General features: G+C 39.5%; 1 protein-coding gene across 3 annotated transcripts in view; it reads left to right on the plus strand.

Annotated features, from left to right (window-relative positions):
* megf11 (multiple EGF-like-domains 11) overlaps window positions 1-20533 on the plus strand; it is a 109553-nt gene that overhangs the window by 75035 nt on the left and 13985 nt on the right. For all 3 annotated transcript variants that reach the window (XM_057347593.1, XM_057347595.1, XM_057347594.1), the window contains exons 10-16: window positions 937-1149; window positions 1940-2114; window positions 6874-6994; window positions 8433-8596; window positions 8732-8834; window positions 13019-13165; window positions 17867-18001. In XM_057347593.1, coding sequence (XP_057203576.1) covers window positions 937-1149; window positions 1940-2114; window positions 6874-6994; window positions 8433-8596; window positions 8732-8834; window positions 13019-13165; window positions 17867-18001 — 1058 coding nt within the window. The remainder of the gene's footprint in view (window positions 1-936; window positions 1150-1939; window positions 2115-6873; window positions 6995-8432; window positions 8597-8731; window positions 8835-13018; window positions 13166-17866; window positions 18002-20533) is intronic.

The following is a 20533-nucleotide window of genomic DNA, read 5'->3' on the forward strand; positions in this document are numbered from 1 at the left end:
GTCATCCAACTTCTCTCCCCATCCTTTAAAAAAAGCACACACACACACACAACACTATGTTAATAAGCACAGTAAATTTGGCTGATGAATAATTGATGAATGATTTTTTTTTAACTGCTATGTTTTCATTCCCTATGTCCACTGATCCCACTCAAAGCTCCACACTGGTCTGTTAAATTTCTTCCCATTTATTACCAGTAATGGAGTTTTATTAGGATCCAATTGAAAATACTGGGTGTCTTTATATCCCTGTGTCTCCTGCAGTAGCTTAAGGTTTATTAGTGCACTAAAGTGATTGTCCGCAGAATGAAAACACTTCCAAGACGGGCACATCTTATCCTCTAATATTTAACAAAATTGCCCTCATTCATTTGGTCCGTGACAGGCGAATTAGCCCTGCAGGAATAATCTGAGATTGCGTTAGCGAGCCCCCGCCCCCGGTCCTTCTCACACCCATTCTCTCCTAATACAAACGACGCTGGTGTAATTTCAACATGAAACATACCTAGTCCGTTTTATAATTTAATTGAGCTATTTATCTGTCTCCTAATGGCTTCTTTGGACACTCAAGATTGATGTTCTGCCACGGTTGTATATTGAAGTTCTTGTGGAAGTCGTTGTTCCTTAAGTCACTTTGCTATTCAACAGAGAGAATAGGCCTGGGTCTAATTGTATTCGCTGTAATTAATGGTTGCGGTCTCGCTTTGCTGGAGCCCCGGAGGCGACGTCAGGGGCCTGACGAACCGGAGGAACAAAAGAGATGGCTGGAGCATTTGACCCTTGATGTTTAGATTTAAATATCCCTGTAGCCTACTAACCTGCGGAGCCTTTTTTTCTTCTGTAACCGCACCGAGCGAAGACAGTGTACATCCAAGCATTGTGTTATGAGTGTGCAAGGGCTTGTTTTCTTCTCTAATGTGTCTGAATTGTTCCCAGGTGCCAGGAGGAATGTCCTGTTGGCACTTACGGCCCCCACTGTGCCCTTCACTGTGACTGTCAGAACGGGGCCAAATGTTATCACATCAACGGGGCATGTTTGTGCGATACGGGATTCAAAGGGCCTCACTGCCAGGACAGATTCTGTCCACCTGGTCTTTACGGACTCATCTGTGACAAATACTGCCCCTGTAATGCCACCAACACGCTCAGGTGAGCAAACATGATTGTGGGCCTGTGCTAGAATGCTACAGTAACTGTAGAATTGAGAGGTAATGATATTTTCTTCCATATTTTGGGAATGTATGACTTGCTTTCTTCTGCAGAACACAAAAGAAGATATATTGAAGAACGTTGGTAACCCATCAACATTGGCCCCATTGTATTGACACAAAAAAGTCATTTCTGAAAATATCTTATCTTGTTACACAGAAGAAAGAATCATATACATGTTTTGAATGACATGATTGATCAGAATCAACAGCAAAAATGCAATTTTAACTAAACAATACAGCTAAGTTAAATTTAGCCAAGCAATGCTTATCTATAGAGTCCCTCTTGGTCAAACTCAAGAGTCACTTCCATGACCATCACTCCTCCAACAACCTCCTCCTGCGTTTACCTCTCGGAGCCATACGCGAGTTAAGAGCTTCATTTGACTTGCAAGTAAAAATCTGAACAACTTTCAGCTTTAGCATAGCACTTGCTCTTTATCGCGACCTGCGCTTCATTCATTATTTCTTAGCCGCGTTCTTGCCCAATGCAATGTTAATGCCTGGTATGGGCAGATTAGGCCCTGAGACACTGGGGCTCATTACTACACGAAGGAGAGAAAGGACACCCCATTCATCTGAGTGGAGCTCACAGACACGAATGAATAACTCAAAATGGTTTTAGTCCCCTCATTTAACTTCCTTAGTTAAAGTGTTTCTGTTAAAATGCTTGAAACGTGACAATTAGGCGTATTTGTATACCTGAATCTCTCCTTCATTTTCTTTTCCAGTTGCCACCCGTTGACAGGTGAATGCTCTTGTACAGCAGGGTGGTCAGGTCTGTACTGCAATGAGACCTGTCGCCCTGGTTACTATGGGGAAGGATGCAGTGTGCCGTGCCGGTGTGCTAATGGAGCAGACTGTCACAGTCTCACCGGGGCGTGTATCTGTGCCCCGGGCTACATGGTGAGTCTGTATTTATCATTAATCATAGACTACATCCATTCAGTTCTGCAATGCTGAAATATTGTCACATTTAAGGTCCAATGTGTAATTTTTTGAAGATCATTGACAGAAATGCAATATAACATACATAACTATGTCTTCAGAGGTGTATAAAGACCTTACATAATGAAGCATTTTGTTTTTATTACCTTAGAATGAGCTATTTCTATCTACATACATTCCCCTTGAATGGAATTCGCCATGTTGTTTCTACAGTAGCCCTAAAAGGACAAACTGCTCTACAGAGTGCATTTCATAAATTTCATTATCTCCTTCGGCAAAGAAGCGAAAATGTGACGACATCTTACAGAAGTTTTGTGTCAGCCTCCATAATAAAAGCCAAGTGTAAATGCATCTAAGACTGGGTTCGGTTTGTGATCGGATCACGCAAAGATTCAGAAGTGGACGGAAATCATGTGTAGTTTGAATGTGAATGTGTCATGTTGCATTCAGTAGAATAGCGAAGGGCTGCCAACTCCAGTCAACTCCTGCACTTATTCTGGTAGTAAAAGAGATTCAGGCCTGAACAAGAATGTGTCTCGACAGACCTGTTGTGATCGGATTATAACAGAATAGAAAGTGTAAACACAGAGATATGATACAGTATATGAACATGGCAAAGCTAATAGTTACATAATAAGAGTTTATGATAAATGGTTTGTGTTTGTGGATTGTAGGAGAACGCTGGAAGCACCCATGAGAGAAGATTTCCAGTCAGCGTTTTTCTTTATTTATCTCAAAAGTTTTTGTGTCCTCACACTTAAAGCAGAAGTGTCAGCGAATACAGTTTATTGCTTTGAAAATGATCTCTGCATCAGTATCGCATACACACACACACACACACACACACACACACACACACGCTCATAGAGAAACGCATAACCTCCTGCAGGGAGGCTGGGAACAAGGTGAGATTCTCCAAGTTTAGTAATGCCAGTCTCAAAATGCTTGCACTTTAATGCGCAGCAGGTTTGGACTTAACGCAAAGTCCCTGCCAAATGTTGAATGGAGATCAAGACGCAGGGACTCCAAAATAGCTTATGGTTTCCAGGCAGGACTTTACAAAAGAAAAATAACAAATCGTTTGCTGTCTGGTTGATTGCACACGGCGTAATATCTGCTCGGCTCTGTGCCCTCGGATAAACAAAAGAGATGCTAAAATGAAGCGATGAGGATAGAGGATGAAAAAAAGATGGAGAGAACATTTCAAATTTATTTAGAGAGATAGGTAGATGACTTTTGCTTTTATTGAATGAGTCATAGTATTGCTTATATCTCCTGTTCATTTAGAGACGAATACAATCCTTATGGAAAATGAAGAGAAACCAAAATAACCAACTGTAAAATAAATGAAATATTAAAAATTAAAACCAAGCGAGTGTGCTGATAAAATACAGACTGTGCTTCAGGTAAAAACTGTAACGCAGTGATGATTAAGACAGACACAGTTCTAGAGGCTCGAGCCAACTTTTACCTTGGCTCTAGCTGTTCCCATGTCCTGTGGCAGGGCCACTATAGCGATTTGAACCAGCAGGCGGAAGCACAGACTGTATCTTAATTTTCACCACCTGCTCTTTGGGTTGGATTTGAAGGGGCCCACTGCCAGTTCCATTAAACAATGCTCGAGGAGCTTTGGCCGAGCCGCCCATGTCGGCCGAGCTGCGGTGGAATTGGGACATGATGCTCCATTTCTCAGCCAGCTTTTTCATTTGTGAAATTTGACCGCAGTGGGGTTGGAAATGAGGGATAATGGCCAGCAAAGTTCTTATCAATATATTACTGAGTGATTGATATTTATAGGGGTGGGAAAGGGACATATACTGTATTTGCTTGTGCTGCTGAGAGGGTACTGGTGGCTGGATACAAGACATTCAGGACACCTCACAACAATGCACTAATCCACTAGCAAGCATTTGGTAGCATTTCAATAAGAAAGAAATCAGTCAATCTGATATAAAATGTGTTACTAGATAAGTCGAAAGAGCATTGTGTTAGCATCTCAGAGGTTGTAAGGCACATATGTTAAAGGGAAAGTTCACCCAAAAATGAAAATTCTGTCATGATTTAATCACCCTCTTGTCATTTCAAACCTGAATGACTTTCTTCCGCAGAACACGAAAAGATGTTTTGAAGAAAGTTGGTAACCGAGCAGCGCCGGCACCCAATCACTTCTATTGTATGGACACAGAAACCAACGCAAGTTAATGGGTGCTGGTTAACAACATTCTTCAAAATATCTACTTTTGTATTCTGCGGAAGAAAGCCTACATGGAATGACAAGAGGGTGAGTAAATGATGACAGAATTTTCATTTTTGGGCGAATTAACATCTGCCAAATGCATAAATGCAATAAATGGAGATTTGTACAGTATGTTCATATAGACAGGAAAAATATATGATTGTTTTAGTATATATATTAGATCTGAATATAATTTCTTGTATTAAATAATACAGTGTTTTTTATATTGCATATTTCATTGTAGTCAAGTCTTTGGCATACATTGATGATATGTGTTGCCATTATTAGAGGGACAATCCCTTGAAAATCAACCCTAGGGTACTAAAATATCACATTAATGAAAAAAAAACATTTTAATCAGTTCACCTCCAAAATCTAAATATTCTGACCTAATTTTAACTGTTGCTTTAAAAGCAGCCTAACCCCTGAACGCAAGACAACTTTACTTTAACCTGCTTTCAGAAGAGTTCAGTCACCCAGTTGAGTAAGTGTTCTCAAAGCTGTGTCAGTGTAATCTAGAGCGTTCACAGCACTCGCCAAATCCCCGTGGTCAACCGTGAGCCAGAGACTCTTTTACCTCCAGCTCATTCACCAGTCAATTGCGGGTTTGTTGAAAAGTCGAACCAACTAACTTTCTCGCCCCATTTGCGTCTGCCTGTGCCGATAGTTTTTAAGTCCTTTTTCCCATGGAACAGAACTGCCATTGTTAGCAGTCTGTTTGCTGTCACTTTTGAGCGGAACAAAGATAACTGCACGTAGATTGATAAAAAATTAATCCAGAGATGTAAGCTTTTCATGTGGGGAGAGGATGGACGAGCGAGGCAGATGGTGAGGTTGAATATTTGAAATGGCGAATACAATAGGCAAGAGAGAATGGGAAAAGAAAGAAAAGGAGTAGGAGTACGAGAAAATATTGGAAATGATTGTATCAAAACGAGAGGGGGGAGATGGAGATAAATGATGACAGATTGAAAGCGAGAGAGTGTGGAAACGAAAAATATAGAGAGAGCGAGTTGGTTTTTCTTTAAGCTCCCATGGTGTCCTGTGGCATATCTTATCTTGTCTCCCGCTCAGACCTGGTTCCAGATGATAATGAGAGAGTGGGTCCTTTGCCGCTCAATCCCCGGCACTCAGGAGACGGCGGCAGGAGCCGCCCGGTGCACTGCCATTACCCCACTAATTGGGAGTCTAAATCATTTTGTCAGCTGTCAGTCAGAGTCAGGGATGAGGCAAGAAGATACTGGTGATGGCAGCGCTGGGATGCAAGCACCTCCCTTGCTGATCCTGGTATAGTATAGAGATTTTGATGGTATTGTTTGGCTGGGCAGCAGGGTTTTAAAGTATGGTGTCTGTCAGTCATCAGGCACTGTGCTGGAGTAGTTAGCTTGGGGATGGAAGGAGGTGCTGAGGGCCAGGGGCTGTCTGCTCATTAATGCAGCCAGGGGAAAGCGGGTATTTAGCACAGAGCTCCGAGCATCCTCTGCCACTTTCTGTGATAGCAAGGACACAAACTACACATGGATGTCAGGTTTAGTGCTGTTGAAATATAATCTAATACTAATTCTGGGTACAATGAGACTCCCTTTATATCTGAGCTCATGTGCTGCCATTGTACAGCAATTATCTTTTATAATATTCTGGGTGGAAATGGATTTTTACAGAATTCTCAGATGAGTTTTGAGGTCATGTGCTTATGTTACAAAATGAAATTGCATAAGTACATAAGTATTAATGTTAATAACTAAAATTGGACATTTCTAATGAGAATGTCAGAAGTTTGGGTGGTTGCCAAATCACGGCTATGTGGTTAATAAGATGTTTTGTGTGTTTTTAGAACATTTCTATGCGTTTGCTTGAGTGTTCTCGATGGTTTATAAAAGTTTTCTAACTGGTCCAAGTCAGAAGATGCAAACTCTTCTGATATTGTGGTGCTTAGTTGTCCCTCCTTCAAATGTGTTGCATTTCATTTATTACTTTATTACTTTGAAAAACATAAGGTGACTAATGTAAATGATTTATGGCAAAAAATAAAAATCACTAAATATGGAGATATGAGGCTTCAGGAGGATATGTGACACTGCGATATGTGACACTGTCTGTGAAATCCAGACTAGTCTTAAAAAGCAATTATCAGATTAGGAGCAACAAAGTAGTAATAGCCAAAAATTGTGTGTTCTTCGCTATAAATGATTATATTATAGATTTTGAGATACATTACTCAAATTTTCATGTATAATACTAAAATGTATTGTTTTAATACTGAAAATAATAATTTTATTGTCTCTTCATTTTATTGTTTTGGCCTAGCTCAGTCAATTTTTTTCATATTATACAGTATGATGTTCTTTAAATTATGTAAAATGATTTTATGTTGAAAACAGCAAATCACAAAAAATTACTTTAGCTGGGTTTTCACAGGCAGGGTCACATGTACTGTATGTTCAGTGTACTGTATATTTAGTGTATGTATATGTTTATTAGGGAGATGACTGTTCCCAGACCTGCCCACCAGGGCTGTACGGTACTAACTGCACTTCTGCATGCCACTGCCACAACCTGGCATCCTGTTCCCCAATCGACGGCTCCTGCATATGTAAAGAAGGTACTGTAAAATCTCCTTTCCTTCTTTCTCTCATCTTCCTTTGTCCTTTAAATTAAAGTAGATTTGTTGACAAAATTCACTTTTAGCATGTATAGGCACTTTAAAACTGGTGGCCTTTCTCTTATAGGAACACAGACAAAAGATTGATGACTCATTCTGCACTATACAGATTTTTGCCCAGTCAAATGCTTTTTAAAAAGAGAATGTTGCTCCCCTTAATACCAGCTGAAACCAAGTGGGCCATATTGGGTCCAGTATTAAAAACTTCTCTTGCAGGCAGTTGTTACTTAAAAAAATTCAGAGATAAACACCGAAACATCAGACCATTATATAACATCCCATCCATACTCTACAAGTTCATATTTCTCAATTTGACGAACTGTATTTTTCAGTATAAATGGATCCTGAAGTCCCTTCAGTTCAGTTTCCGAGGATACAGAGACACACCACTTACTTAGACATGGGTTATTTAGACAGTAAAAGCATTTGGCTGACCGCAGCTAACCACACCTACGGGACGGACCCCACGTTGCATAAACATGGACTTGTCCTGAAAAGCTGATACCAGCGAAGCATTCGTTCAGGTCCCTTCAGCATGGGAGGAAGCTCATTAGAAACACTACTTTTAAAAACCTCACCCCATTCATAATGCAGTACCCCAGTGTGCTACACAACTTCTCTGTCTATCCCTCTCTGCTCTTATGTTGACCTCAAACCATGCATATATTCCACTCATTGACTGCTTTGCAGTGTGAGGCACTGGAGAGTACAATCCTCCGGCTCCTGTCACTTATGACCTCACTTCCCCTCTCTCTGCCCCAATAATTGAGCTCTGTTATAAATTGGTGCAGGTTTATTGGGGTAGAACTCTCTCTACACTTTCTGTATGATCATGAGATATTTTTAAGGAGTATTGCAGGGTATATGATATACTGATATGTATACGTTTAAGCCAAAGCCAAACATTTAAAGGTCCAGTGTGTAATTTTTGGGGAGGATGTATTAACAGAAATGCAATATAATATACATAATCTGTTGTCACGTAATGAACCGTTATGTCTTTATTACCTTAGAATGAGCTATTTCTATCCACATACACCGCGGGTCCCCTTGCATGGAATTCACCAAGTTGTTTCTGCAGTAGCCCTAAACAGACAAACTGCTCTACAGAACGCATTTCATAAATGTCTCCTTCAGCAAAGAAGCGAAAAAGTGACGACATCTGAGTTCTGTGTCAGCCACCGTAGTGCTTCGACACGGAGGCGTGGAGTGAGCCGTTGGTTAAAATTCTCCTCACCGCTAGATGCCGCTAAATTTCATACACTGGACCTTTAAGTCAATAGATTTTGATGACAAACACAAAATCAATCAAAAAAATTTCTTGAATGCACACAAGTAAACAAATTGGTGAATGCTTGTACCCATCTCTCCCTAACAGGTTGGCAAGGTGTCGACTGTTCAATCCTTTGCTCCAGCGGCACTTGGGGTTTGGGCTGTAACCAAGCTTGCCTATGTGCCAACGGTGCGGCTTGTGACCCAATAGACAGCTCTTGTACTTGCACCTCAGGGTGGAGAGGGGAACGGTGCCAGCAGCCCTGCCCCGTGAGTTTATTCCAAACACTATTTCCTCTGTCTGTCTGCCAGAAGACTGCCCACTTGATTTATAACTGTATATCATGACAAAAAAGTATAAGCTTAGCAAGATGGTTTGTGATGTGTATGCGTGTAAATTTTCAGGATGGCACATACGGGCTGGAGTGTCGAGAGCGTTGTGACTGCAACCACGCTGATGGATGTGACCCTGTGAGTGGCTTCTGTCGCTGTCTGCCGGGATGGACGGGTGAGTGTCAGGCCGGTGACATCATCACATTGATGTACGTTGACTTGACAAGGGGCCAATATCTGCAAACTGTGTCGGCACTGAACCTATAAATGCTGTGGCTTGTTTCTTGAGCTCAACAGAAATAGAATGCAGTGCAGCAATAATAAAAATCAATGTTGTCCACATATATGAAATACTCAAGCAATTTTTAGTTCCTTTAATTGCTATTGCGATGTTGAATCTGAATAAAATGTAGATCATTTTTAAAATCATTTTAGATTATTTTTTGATTATTCCTCACAGAACCACCATACCTCCAGAACATTTTATCACAGGACATCCAAGCACCACATTTGAGGAGTTCTCACTTTTTAGGAGTTCAAGAATCCAGCCTGCGGATTAATATGAGATATCTCAACCATGAAGCATTTATTGAAATTGTTGCTGAACGTGTTACCTAATTAGATCGCATTGACCCAGAATCAAGCAGTCGTTCTGGTACAGCTTTCACGCTGCGTTCACACCTTCTGTTACAGTGGTCTCTGCACCGCGTGTCCGTGTGAGCGATTGAAGCACTAGACATGTTTCAGTACCACAGAAGGGCCCTGTTTGCAAGTACTTGAGCATTACAGTAACACTTGAAAGTGTTAAAAAACACAGTAAGAGAAAGAGACGGAGCTGTTCGGGTCAGTACGTGTGCTTTTGCCTGCAGGCCCACAATTGCTCTCTTCGTTCAGGTCTCCAAATTCTGTCCGTGTGCTCTGGGATATAGTGTAGCTTTCATTATCTGCTAGAAGGAGCCAGCAACGCAGAAATCTCACGCTCTGTATCCTGCCCAGGTCTCCACCATCTGCCAGACCTAATGGAGTCACCAGGGTGCAAATAGGCCTCAGAGACTGAGCATCTGAACGAGACTATGCAGAGCAGTGATTTATGAAACCTATTGAGAGAGACAGAGTTAGACTTACATAGTGCATACTCTCGTGTTGTGTCTAAGAGAGAATATGAGCTACATACAGAGCAGGAGATCGTAAGAACATGGAGGAGATTCTATAAGGAAACTCACAAACAGGGATGAATTGTGGCGAGAGACAGAAGACAGGTTTTTGAATGTGTGCCAGTATTATAAGAAAATACATCAAATGATCAATTAAAATGCATATAAATAGAAGAAATAGTTCATCTTAAAAATGAAAATTCGGTCATCATTTACTCACCCTGTTGTCACTTCTATTGTATGGACACAAAACCAATGCAAATCAAATGGGAATGGTTTTCTGTTACCAACATGATGACTAGCTTTAACAAATTGACTAGCTTTAACAAATTCAGCCGTGGAGAAAACTAAGAGACGACTTCAATATTATGTTTTAACATTGTTTAACATTTACGCATTTGGCAGACGCTTACCTACATTGCATGATACTATACATTTGTATTTGAGTATGTGCAATCCCTGGGATCGAACCCATGACCTTGGCATTGCTAGCGCCATACTTTAACCACTGAGCTACAGGAAAGCATATTCATTTCTTCCAAATAAAAATGTTTTTATTTCCATTTATTTGCAGAAAATTTAAACAAGACAAACTGGTCAAAATAACGAAAATCGCATCTTAGTCTATCACATTGCTTTTGGAGGACTTTGTCACTCCTGAGGTTTGTTTCTTTTGGAATTCAAGATACTGGACTGGAATTGCCACAATACATGCAGAAATGCTGACTACAAACAAAACTAAAGTGGTCGCTTAATCTTTTCCACGGCTGGTCAAAAGGTAGTAAATGTGAAAAAGTGTGTATTTTGTGATCGTTTTGTGTGTATTTAAAAATATACCAAGTACTGAAACGCTCAGCCTGTCGGCCGTCCTCGATCATGTCGAACATGTTGTTAATTCAGGAACTGAGATTGTGAGAAGGTGAGAAGATAAAGAGATGACCCTGAGAGAGAAATAGGTGGAAGGCTTTTGAGGTACAAGGGAGCAGGATAACTAAAGAACAGAAGTAAGACATGCCCGAGGAAAGACGAGCTGAAAGTGTTTTATCAAAAGGGAAGAGAGGGATATGTGTGACAGAAATTAAATGGTCGTTCTAATAGAGAGAAGAGAGAAAGAGATAAAATGACAGCGAGATCGATGGAGTGAAAAAGCAAAGAAACGTGGAGGAACAATATTAGCAGCTTCAGGGTCTCTACGGTGAAGAATTCGGAGTATTACACCAAGTGACCCGCAGAAGCACGTGCCCTTCAGAAACAAGCCGTCATGTGTGCGTGTGTGTCCACTTAACACACAAAGTGCGCTGGAAAGTGATGCGTATCATGGTACTTCTGCTTCTCTCATTAATTGGCTGCCGGTCCCCGTGGCAGTTCTCTTCCAGAAAAGTCTCATATGCAGAGTTTTTCTCCCCCCTCTCTCTCTCTCTCTCTCTCTGCTCAAAAGCCGCTCTGTTTGTCACCATTAGTCTTTCAGGGTGCTCTTCTATTCTAATTCATTGCTGACAATAAAGGAAGTGCGGGACTTTTTTCTGCCCAGCCCAGCAGAAGCTCAAACAAGCTTGCCCCTTCTTTGATGGTTGGGTGGGCTTGTCATGCTCGCTCATCTCTGCTGCCCTCCAAACCCTGCTACCTCTCTGTTCTGCCACAGTGGTAGTGCAGGTATGATGCCTGTCCCTAGAGTTTAGGCCTGGACTAATTCAAAGCCCTGAGACTAATGCTGCTTTAATGTGCCGTGCCACTCGCCCTGAGAAGTCTCTGTCAAAGAAAATTGCAAATGAGGTTCCTGAGCTACAGCTTGAAAGTGTGTCTCTGTGTGCGAGAATATGTGTGTGTGTCTAAGATTGTGTGTGCGCTCGTAATGTCTCCCTTCTATGCCATTATATCGTGGTTATGAAGGGTGGAAAATATAGTTAGTTATTTATTAAGAATGTATTATTAAAGTAATAAACCACTTGAGGATGTGCATTACAGTTATTTTATCAAGCGCAAGGGTGTTCTTGGGCAAGAAAGCCTTCTTAATTGTGATTAAATTACTGTGATGCAACAGTTTTGTTGGCATGTTGTTTTTGTAAAACAGTGACAATAGCAAAATGTTAACACAATATCGGAATAAACAATTACTTTCCAAATGAATATTATAATAATATACATGATTATGTGTCTAATATAACCAAATTATCCAAGTCATGCTATTCACATTAATTTCATAGCTCAGTTCTCATCGTGCATGTCAACAATTGCCTCACTTGTGTATTTTGCATTTGTCCTTAGGCATTTTAAGAAATCAACCGAGACAAAGAACTTAAAGGGATAGTTCACCCACGTATAAAAAGATCTTTCATCATTTAGTCACCCTCGTGTCATTTCAAATCTGTATGCTTTCTTTCTTCTGCAGAACACAAAAGAAGATATTTTAAAGAATGTTGGTAACCGAACAACACTGGACCCCATTGACTTCCACTGTTGGAGACATTTCTCAAAATATCTTCTTTTGTGTTTTACTGAAGAAAGAGTCATATGCCTGTTTTGAATAACATCAGGGTGAATAAATAATGACTGAATTTTTGCATCCCTTTAAGAAAACATACCTAAGAATGTAATATCGTCTCCTAAACTGTGAAAGAGCAATACAACTTTACTCAGTGGTAGCTGAGCTTGTTTGAGAGTGTCCACGTGTTGTCTATGTTTGTGCTGTTATCTCAACAAGGCCGAGCTAACCTGACCAATGTCGATGCATTTCAAGACTATCAAAGCATATCGAGAAAATATCGCAGGTCTCTTCGTTATATATTTGTGCGTGTGTACTTGTGGGTGTCCCTAGCGGAGCGCTACATAAAACAGCTGAAAGAGAATGAGAGACGAGTCTCAAGGGACACGGCCCTATTAATGAACACACTGCACTGGCAGAGAGACCCAGTCTGATGAAAAATACATACAGAGCGCATAGCACAGCACAGTGCTGCGGCCGAGAGATATCTGAACCCACAGAGCCGCGCTATCAAAACCAGGACTCAAAACACACACACGCATACATACTGGTTGCTGCCCTGCTGTTGTACCAATGAAACTAACTTGGCCATAATGCCGCGCAAGGTTCTGGTATTTCGTACATGCTTCTCATGCTTGTTTTGTCTTATTCTTCTGGCTATTTAAGTAAATATGGAAGCACGTGTGAAAACATGCAGTGATGCTTTCTAAATTGTTTTAACAGGCATCCACTGTGACAGCATCTGCCCTCAAGGTTTCTGGGGGCCTAACTGCTCCATGACCTGCTCGTGCCAAAATGGTGGATCATGCTCTCCTGAAGATGGAACATGCGTGTGCGCTCCCGGCTACCGTGGCACTTCCTGCAAGAGAAGTAACTTCCTTTCCTTTTCCACCATTAGCCACAGTATAATAATTTTCTTATTGTTTGGTTTGTTTTCCAGCTCAATAAATCTAAACATTTGAAGCAAAATTGTATAACAAAAGGCTTGTTTTTAGTCATAGGCTAGCTATATAAAAATACTTGAGGGAAATTATTTCAACTATAAATAAAAGTTACTTTAATAATTTGCTGTATGCTTACATCTAAAAACAAGGAAAACCACTTGCAAATGAGTAATAAAAAACAAAGATAATTAAACGTACAGTATATTCTTAACATACTCAATTTTGCTTTGCAAGTAAATTAAGTTTTAATGATGTTTAGATGTTTATGCAAGCCAAAAACACTGATTAGGAAAACATGTTTGACAGCGCACGTCTCACTCAATGTCACCTTCTCCGAGTTGACACATAAGTGTTTCATTCGAACGCTCTTCAAACAAGATGATAAACAACTGGTGGGATCGAGAGGGGGTCACAACTGTCAAATCCAGACGGTGACCCACAGGGAGTGTAGTGGGATGAGCTGAAGAGGGAGACGCTTAGTGAAGAGTCATGAACATGTGTGAGCAAATCTTTAATCACACACGTCTGAATCACTTCAGCCCCACTCCTCTGTCTGGATCACTGTGGAGATGCCGAGTCCATGTGGGGCTCTCATCAGCCTCTCAGTGAGGAGAAGTGTTTGCCCAACCTCTCCGAGCCCTTCCTCTTAAGACTCTCTCTCTTTCTTGCTTTCTTTCTCCCTGTCTCGCTCCTGCTGCTGTGAGTTATTGCTGGCCATTTTCAAAAGCAGGAAATACTAAAACATTTAGAAAATATATATATACATATACAAAATATATGAATACATATTAAAATATATGTATTATACATATTTATAAATGCGTAGTAGTGCTGTCAAATTGATGAATTATTTGTTTGTGTTTATATAATATATGTGTTTGCCGTGTATATACATGTACATAAATATATATCAACATATATTTAAATATTATTTACATTATGTATAAAGATAAATATATGACTTATTTTTCTTAAATATATACATGTATGTTCGTGTATTTATATACACACACACACATATATAAACACAAACATTTCTTTTTGAATCGATTAATTGATTTGACAGCACTAGCGTAATTGAAATCTTTTTGAAGGACCACTTTAAGATTATTTATTGACAGTTTTGGCATAATTAAGCACATTTTGTTTACCAATAAATACATTTTATTTGCATTATTATTAAATTTCTTAGTATGCTCAATGCTCTAGATTCCCATTACTGCACTGTTACAGTAAAAATGTGCTAAAATATTTGTATTTTATAACAGTATATTTAAATCAGAATACATTAAAGGCAGTCCAACAAATTCATGTGACATGTAAATATTTTAATATTCTACAGATATTATGTTTCTTGCATTAGTAATTATGTTTTACAAATTTGCTCCAGGGTTTAGAAAATGTGATGAATGAATGAATAAATCTCAGTTATCCTAAAATAGACTTCACCTTCTTTAAACTCGATATGATTTCGTATTTCCATCTACATACACATTTATTTGACACAGACATGTTCTTGATCAGTTTAGTATCATTCCCCCGTAAAGAAATGATGTGTTTGTGTGTGTAGAAAGATTAGAGAGAGCAGGGAAAGGGAATGCAATTAATCTTGGCCACACTGTTCGTTGTTGTACAATTATCTTAATTACAAAGGCCCACCACCCATGATGAAAAGGTCAGAAAACACCATCCTCCTGCATTACACAAAGCTACAGCAATTAAAGAGAATCAAGGCTCTAATGAAGAAAAATGACCCGTAGGACATCCAGTCTCCGACACGGCTGAATGACAGAGACAGACTAACTTCTCGTGCTCTATGAGACAATACGGCTTTTCACACTGCGATTAGTAAACTCTATGGACCTGTGGGCGGGTCCAAAATTACGTCATAAAAGTATTCCCTTAATGTTTACATGTATTTCTGTAGCTCTAACTATCATATGTGGTAACATTTTGAAAGCTTAGAGTCTCTAGTTTCTGGAGAAGTGCACCATTTTGGCATTTATCGTACATAAAATAACTTATTTAGGCTGAAATTCATCATTTCCCCATGTCATAGCCCCTTTAAAATCATGTGTGTTTATGATCATGAACATTTGCATAACGCTGAAATATATGGAGCAATTTTAGTCTAAAATCGCTCCGTAGAAATATGTCCAACATGTTCAAGTTGTATATCAAATGAAAGCTCTTATTCTATAGAATATAGATCTCCAGATGGATTTATTGATATTTTACCACAGATCGAATGCAAGTCGAATTAATTATGATGTATGAAATTGAAAACAAACAACACATCCATCGAATATCTAAGCTAATAACGGAACCCACCATTACACCTAGCCACAAATGCTACATAATCTTTTTCGTTAGGTTGTTTTCTACAAAGTAAGTCCATTCTTACCTCTTTTCGTGGTTTTAAAGTTAAATATCCGCTTCCAATGTCTCCTGGCAACGTGCTGCGTCAGCAACGTGACATAAAAGCTTGGATAGTTAAAAATCAGTAAAATATCTGAACCTGTCATCCACATGAAATGCATATTAAACGGAAGCTCAGACTCTGACCTCTATGTAGACCCCTCATTTGTCCAAATAGGCAAATCAGAGGCTGAGATATGGCAATGCGCAACAGGGGAGGCGGACCAAAACACCACGAGCAAACTCAACACCAAGTTTCGCTTGTTACATGCACTTTGTTAAATGATTTACTGTGAAATTACACAAAAATATTCCATTTTCTATACCACGTTATGTGGTTATGGGGTCTGTTTAAAATTGGGTATGCCCAACACTTAAGTTGCTTTAGAATAATAATTGAATACCACATGATAGAGAAAAAAATTCCTTTGTCCTCTGTTTGTTGAGACCTATTGGAATAAAGAATAATTGTCTGCAGGTTCCTGGGTCCTTCAGGCTCAGAGTAATACACTTTCAAAAACAGACTTTAGAAAGAAAGAAAAAGTGCCTTTCATTTTCATAGGACTGACAACACATACAATAATGTTTAGCACTTTCAGCAGTGTTTTATGAAATTTGGAGGGAATATGACACCAAAAATGTGTATTTACATCACTGTATGTGGATATGGTGTGCATTTAAAGGCACAGTTCTTAATTAACAGCGGCCACTAGCGTTGTATTATATATTTGCAACGAATCACTCAGTCCAAACACGACGGTGGCCACCACAGTACAAAAAGATGTCGTTCTCATGTTGACGCAGGGAAGAGATTTTGCGGGCATTAGAAAGACTGTAGAAAGAGCGATATATGTATTACATAAAATAAAAAGGTTGTGGATTTTAAGTTGAAAAAGATGGATAAAAGTCAGGCAGGAGCAAGGACCTGCGCTAATATTATAAAGTCTTTCCAGCAGAGACACGTTAAGACCCGCGGTACTGAGGCTTTCAGCAGAGATACTCACAGATATCTAGAGAGACGTTGGAGAGAAAGATAGTCTCAAAATCACCCCCGAGGAGGTTGCTTTGATTCGGATCAGTACGTGAGTAACATACTAACATACCAAGATATGTTGTTGTTGTAATATTAGCTGTGTGCCGGAGCAGTTTTGAGCGTCATTGTTTATCTGGAAGCGCTTTAATATAATATAGTATATTTTAATATACTCTCTCTCGTCCCGATACTAGAGAGAGAGAGAGAGAGAGAGAGAGAGAGCTGAAACTGGAGAGCGAGCGAGAGCGCGTTTTACTCTTTTACTCAATGATGAATAAACTTTCAGTTAATCCGCGGGTCACATGCGTTCCGCCCCGGATAAAAACATAACGGTTCATTACGTAAGGTCTTTATACACCTCTGAAGAAATAGTTTTGTATATTATATTGTATTTCTGTCAATAGATCCTCCTAAAAATGCCGTATTGTTCCTTTAAAAAATGGGTATGACAAATTCAGGGGGAAATCCAAAAAATGGCCCAGAGTTAAACAGGTTAACCCTGGGTTATCTTCATTGTAAACCCCGCTTTTAACCCTGGGTAAACGAACGTTTCACACTTGTAATTTTGAAGCAGGGTTATTGCTGTGTAAACAACCCTTTGAGTTTTTTATTTATTTGAGTAAGTAGGTATCTTAAAACTGCCAAAAAGGATTTACGAGGCGTCATTTTTTCTCGGATGTGGAACAACAAGGTATTCGGTTATTTAAAAGGACCACGCATTATTTTTATTCAGTCCGTTTGACGCTGCAGTATTTATCCCATCATGACTGTTGACACCGCAAATATGCAAATAAGAATGTTAACCCAGGGTTTAGTGATGTACACTGTGAAACATCAGGTTATGAAGACCCAGGGTTATCTCTTAACCCCTGGTAAATTACAAGCAGTGTGAAACGTGAAACCGATAACCCAGGATTCTGTTTACCAGGGGTTTAGAATAACCCGGGGTTAACGATTTCAAGTGTGAAGAGCCCTAATGAGACCTTCATTACTTCTCCAGGCTTTAGTTAAACAGGTGCCTGTGGTTTAGGGTTAATGGTAACTGGAGAATTATTTCAAACCCTGTTTGGTCTGTAAAGGCATTCTGTAAATGTGGTACATGGATTTCACTCTCAATAACTGTCAAATTCATCACCTCTCTCTTTCTTCCTGTCTTTCTGTTTTTGCCCGTGACAGTTTGCCCTCCTGGTTTTTATGGGCACCGCTGCAGTCAGTCATGTCCACAGTGTGTGCACAGCACCGGGCCCTGCCACCACGTCACGGGTCACTGTGAATGCCTGGCCGGTTTCTTCGGCTCTCTTTGCAACCAAGGCAAGTAGCTCTTAGTCCAATCTCTCTCTGTTTCTCTGCTATCTCTCTGTCTTTATAGTCTCTTTACTAATGGGCTTCTCAGATCTTTAATGCCTCTAATAGAAAAAGGTAAAAGCATTAACTGTCCAATCATTTGAATCATTTGCTAAAACCACCTTTAAACATTTTTGATATAAATATTTATTGTTTGTTGTTTATCTCAATATTTATTTATTGTTTATAATATTTAGACCATTCATTAAAAATTCTGGTTTACATTGTAGCTTAATCTGGCCACGATCTGCCCACTCAGTAGGTGGAAACAGCCTAAATGTCAATAGATCTGTCTGTTTTCTCGGTCCAGTTTATCTAAAATATATTTTTACCATCATGATAAAAAAATGATGAAACAATAGGACAGCAGTGCACTGTAAAAATGATTTGTTGTTTTTTGTTGTTTCAAAAAAATATTAGTCAACACAACGAGTTTGCAACAAATTCATTAAGTGAACTAATATTTTTAAGTTGAACTAACTTAAATTTTTAAGGCAACAAGATAACTTATTTTTTTAAGTTGAAACAACAAAAAACAACAAATCATTTTTTAAAGTGTGTGAGCGAATGGTTAAGCAAATGTAGTGCAGACTATTTAACTGACATACTGTAACTTTGGATATTTAGTTAAACCCTAACAAACCTGATAAATAAACCCCTGATTTAAAAAAAACTGTGCACTCTTACTCATGAATGTTGCTTAAAATCAGCCAATCAGATTAGAGCATGCCAAATCAAGGAGATACTTTCCAGTCTTGTGAGCAAGATGCACTACATGTTCATCAAATTGACTCTGGGCATCTGTCTCCCGCTGAAACTAATTATGTAATGATGATGTTTCAGAGAGGATGTACATAGATGATACAAGGAGTTAACAGTTTACAGGTCTCACCTGTCATATAAAACGGGTTGTATTCTACCATTGTGTTTGTGTGTGTTTGTATGTGTGCTACCATTGGCATGGTGCCCATCTGTGGAACGCTCCGCTGACTCTGCGGCTCCTCTGTACAGAAAATAATTGCCATTATCACTGACACTCTGACAAATAACCTTCAGAGCGAAATCTGAATATTGCTGAGCTCATTCTTCTGAGTGAGACAAACAGTGAAGAGTCAGGTCGATCTCACCACTCTATTTTTGTTGAGCTTTAGCTCTAGACACGAGATGGTGACAGGATCTCAAGAGATTAATTTTCACTAATATACTTTATGCTTGTAGATGAACATTTCGTGGGATCTATTGCCTTTTGTGACCTTCCGTGCCCTCACGTTCAAGAGTACAGTAGATATTGATATTTACAGGCCTGACTTGTAACTTTGTGTGCTCCTCTGATGTAAAACAAAGCATAGATGAGAAGTTTCTTTTTTTTTTCAAGAGAAACTTGAAAACTGTGTTAAAAGATTGTACGGAGTTACTTTTTTATGTCATTGTTGTCACACAGGTTGAAATATTAACATTCACCTTTGGCAGTGAGCATTACATTAGGATAGCAAATTGTATCTTATTGTACAGTTTTTGCATCAGAAAGTATGATCTGTTGATATCATCTATAGGTTGGGCAAGTCCTGTCGATTGTAGTTTAGATGTAATTTCGTGATTTCAAGTTTCAGCTCAATGAGACAAATTTCCAAATCAAACTAATGAACGCTAACATTCACTTCCCACTCCACAGCACCCAACTGAGACGTCCAAATGAAATATAGATAGACCTTCTCATAATAATTAACGAGTCTTTTCATGAATTTAGGAAAGGCAGCATGACCATATAGAATTCACTTTCATTGCTTTCAGAGCGGTCTCGAGAATAAATATTTAATACCTTAAAGGAGAGGAAGGAGAAGGTTCGCGAAAAGGCTTGTTTTAATTTGTCCAGATTATAATTACTGGAAGAAAGTCAGGGCCCGGGGGAAGTCTGGCTAGCCCACATACCTACTTTTTTGTAGTTTGGTCTGTGCTGGCGTCCTCAGCTGTCTTGAGCTCATCTCAGATCGAGCTAATGAACTTCAGATAGTCACAGTTGAAGTGAAACGGAACACATGACATGAGGGGGCCACTAGCTAAGAGGCAGCTTTGAGTTAGTTGAAAGAGTTTTCACAAATGAGAAGAGTGTGGATGTATGGTTATTAAAAGACACAAAGATTTAGCTGCAACACCTAAATACAACGTCGATCTAATTTTATTAGTTGATCGTATTCGTGGTCTCCTGAGACAACAGATGTTGATATGTTGAATGTGATGGATGATTTGGCGAGGGACCCCTTTGTATGTACTGTACATTGTGACTTGAGAGAGAGAGAGAGAGGGGGGGCAAGTGAAAACACATGATTTGCTTTAATCTAAAATAAAATGTCTAATTGAGGCAAGTGTCAGAGTGTGGTGAGGAATTTGTTTTATTAAAAATGTACACAATATTCTATTTTTAATTCGGCAGTACATCCGTCGTCTCTGTTCTTCTCGGTGCCGAGCAGAGATGGCAAGATGGGTAATTGGACAGTGTGA

The sequence above is a fragment of the Triplophysa rosa genome, linkage group LG12, assembly GCF_024868665.1.
Source record: "Triplophysa rosa linkage group LG12, Trosa_1v2, whole genome shotgun sequence".
Lineage (NCBI taxonomy): Eukaryota > Metazoa > Chordata > Actinopteri > Cypriniformes > Nemacheilidae > Triplophysa > Triplophysa rosa.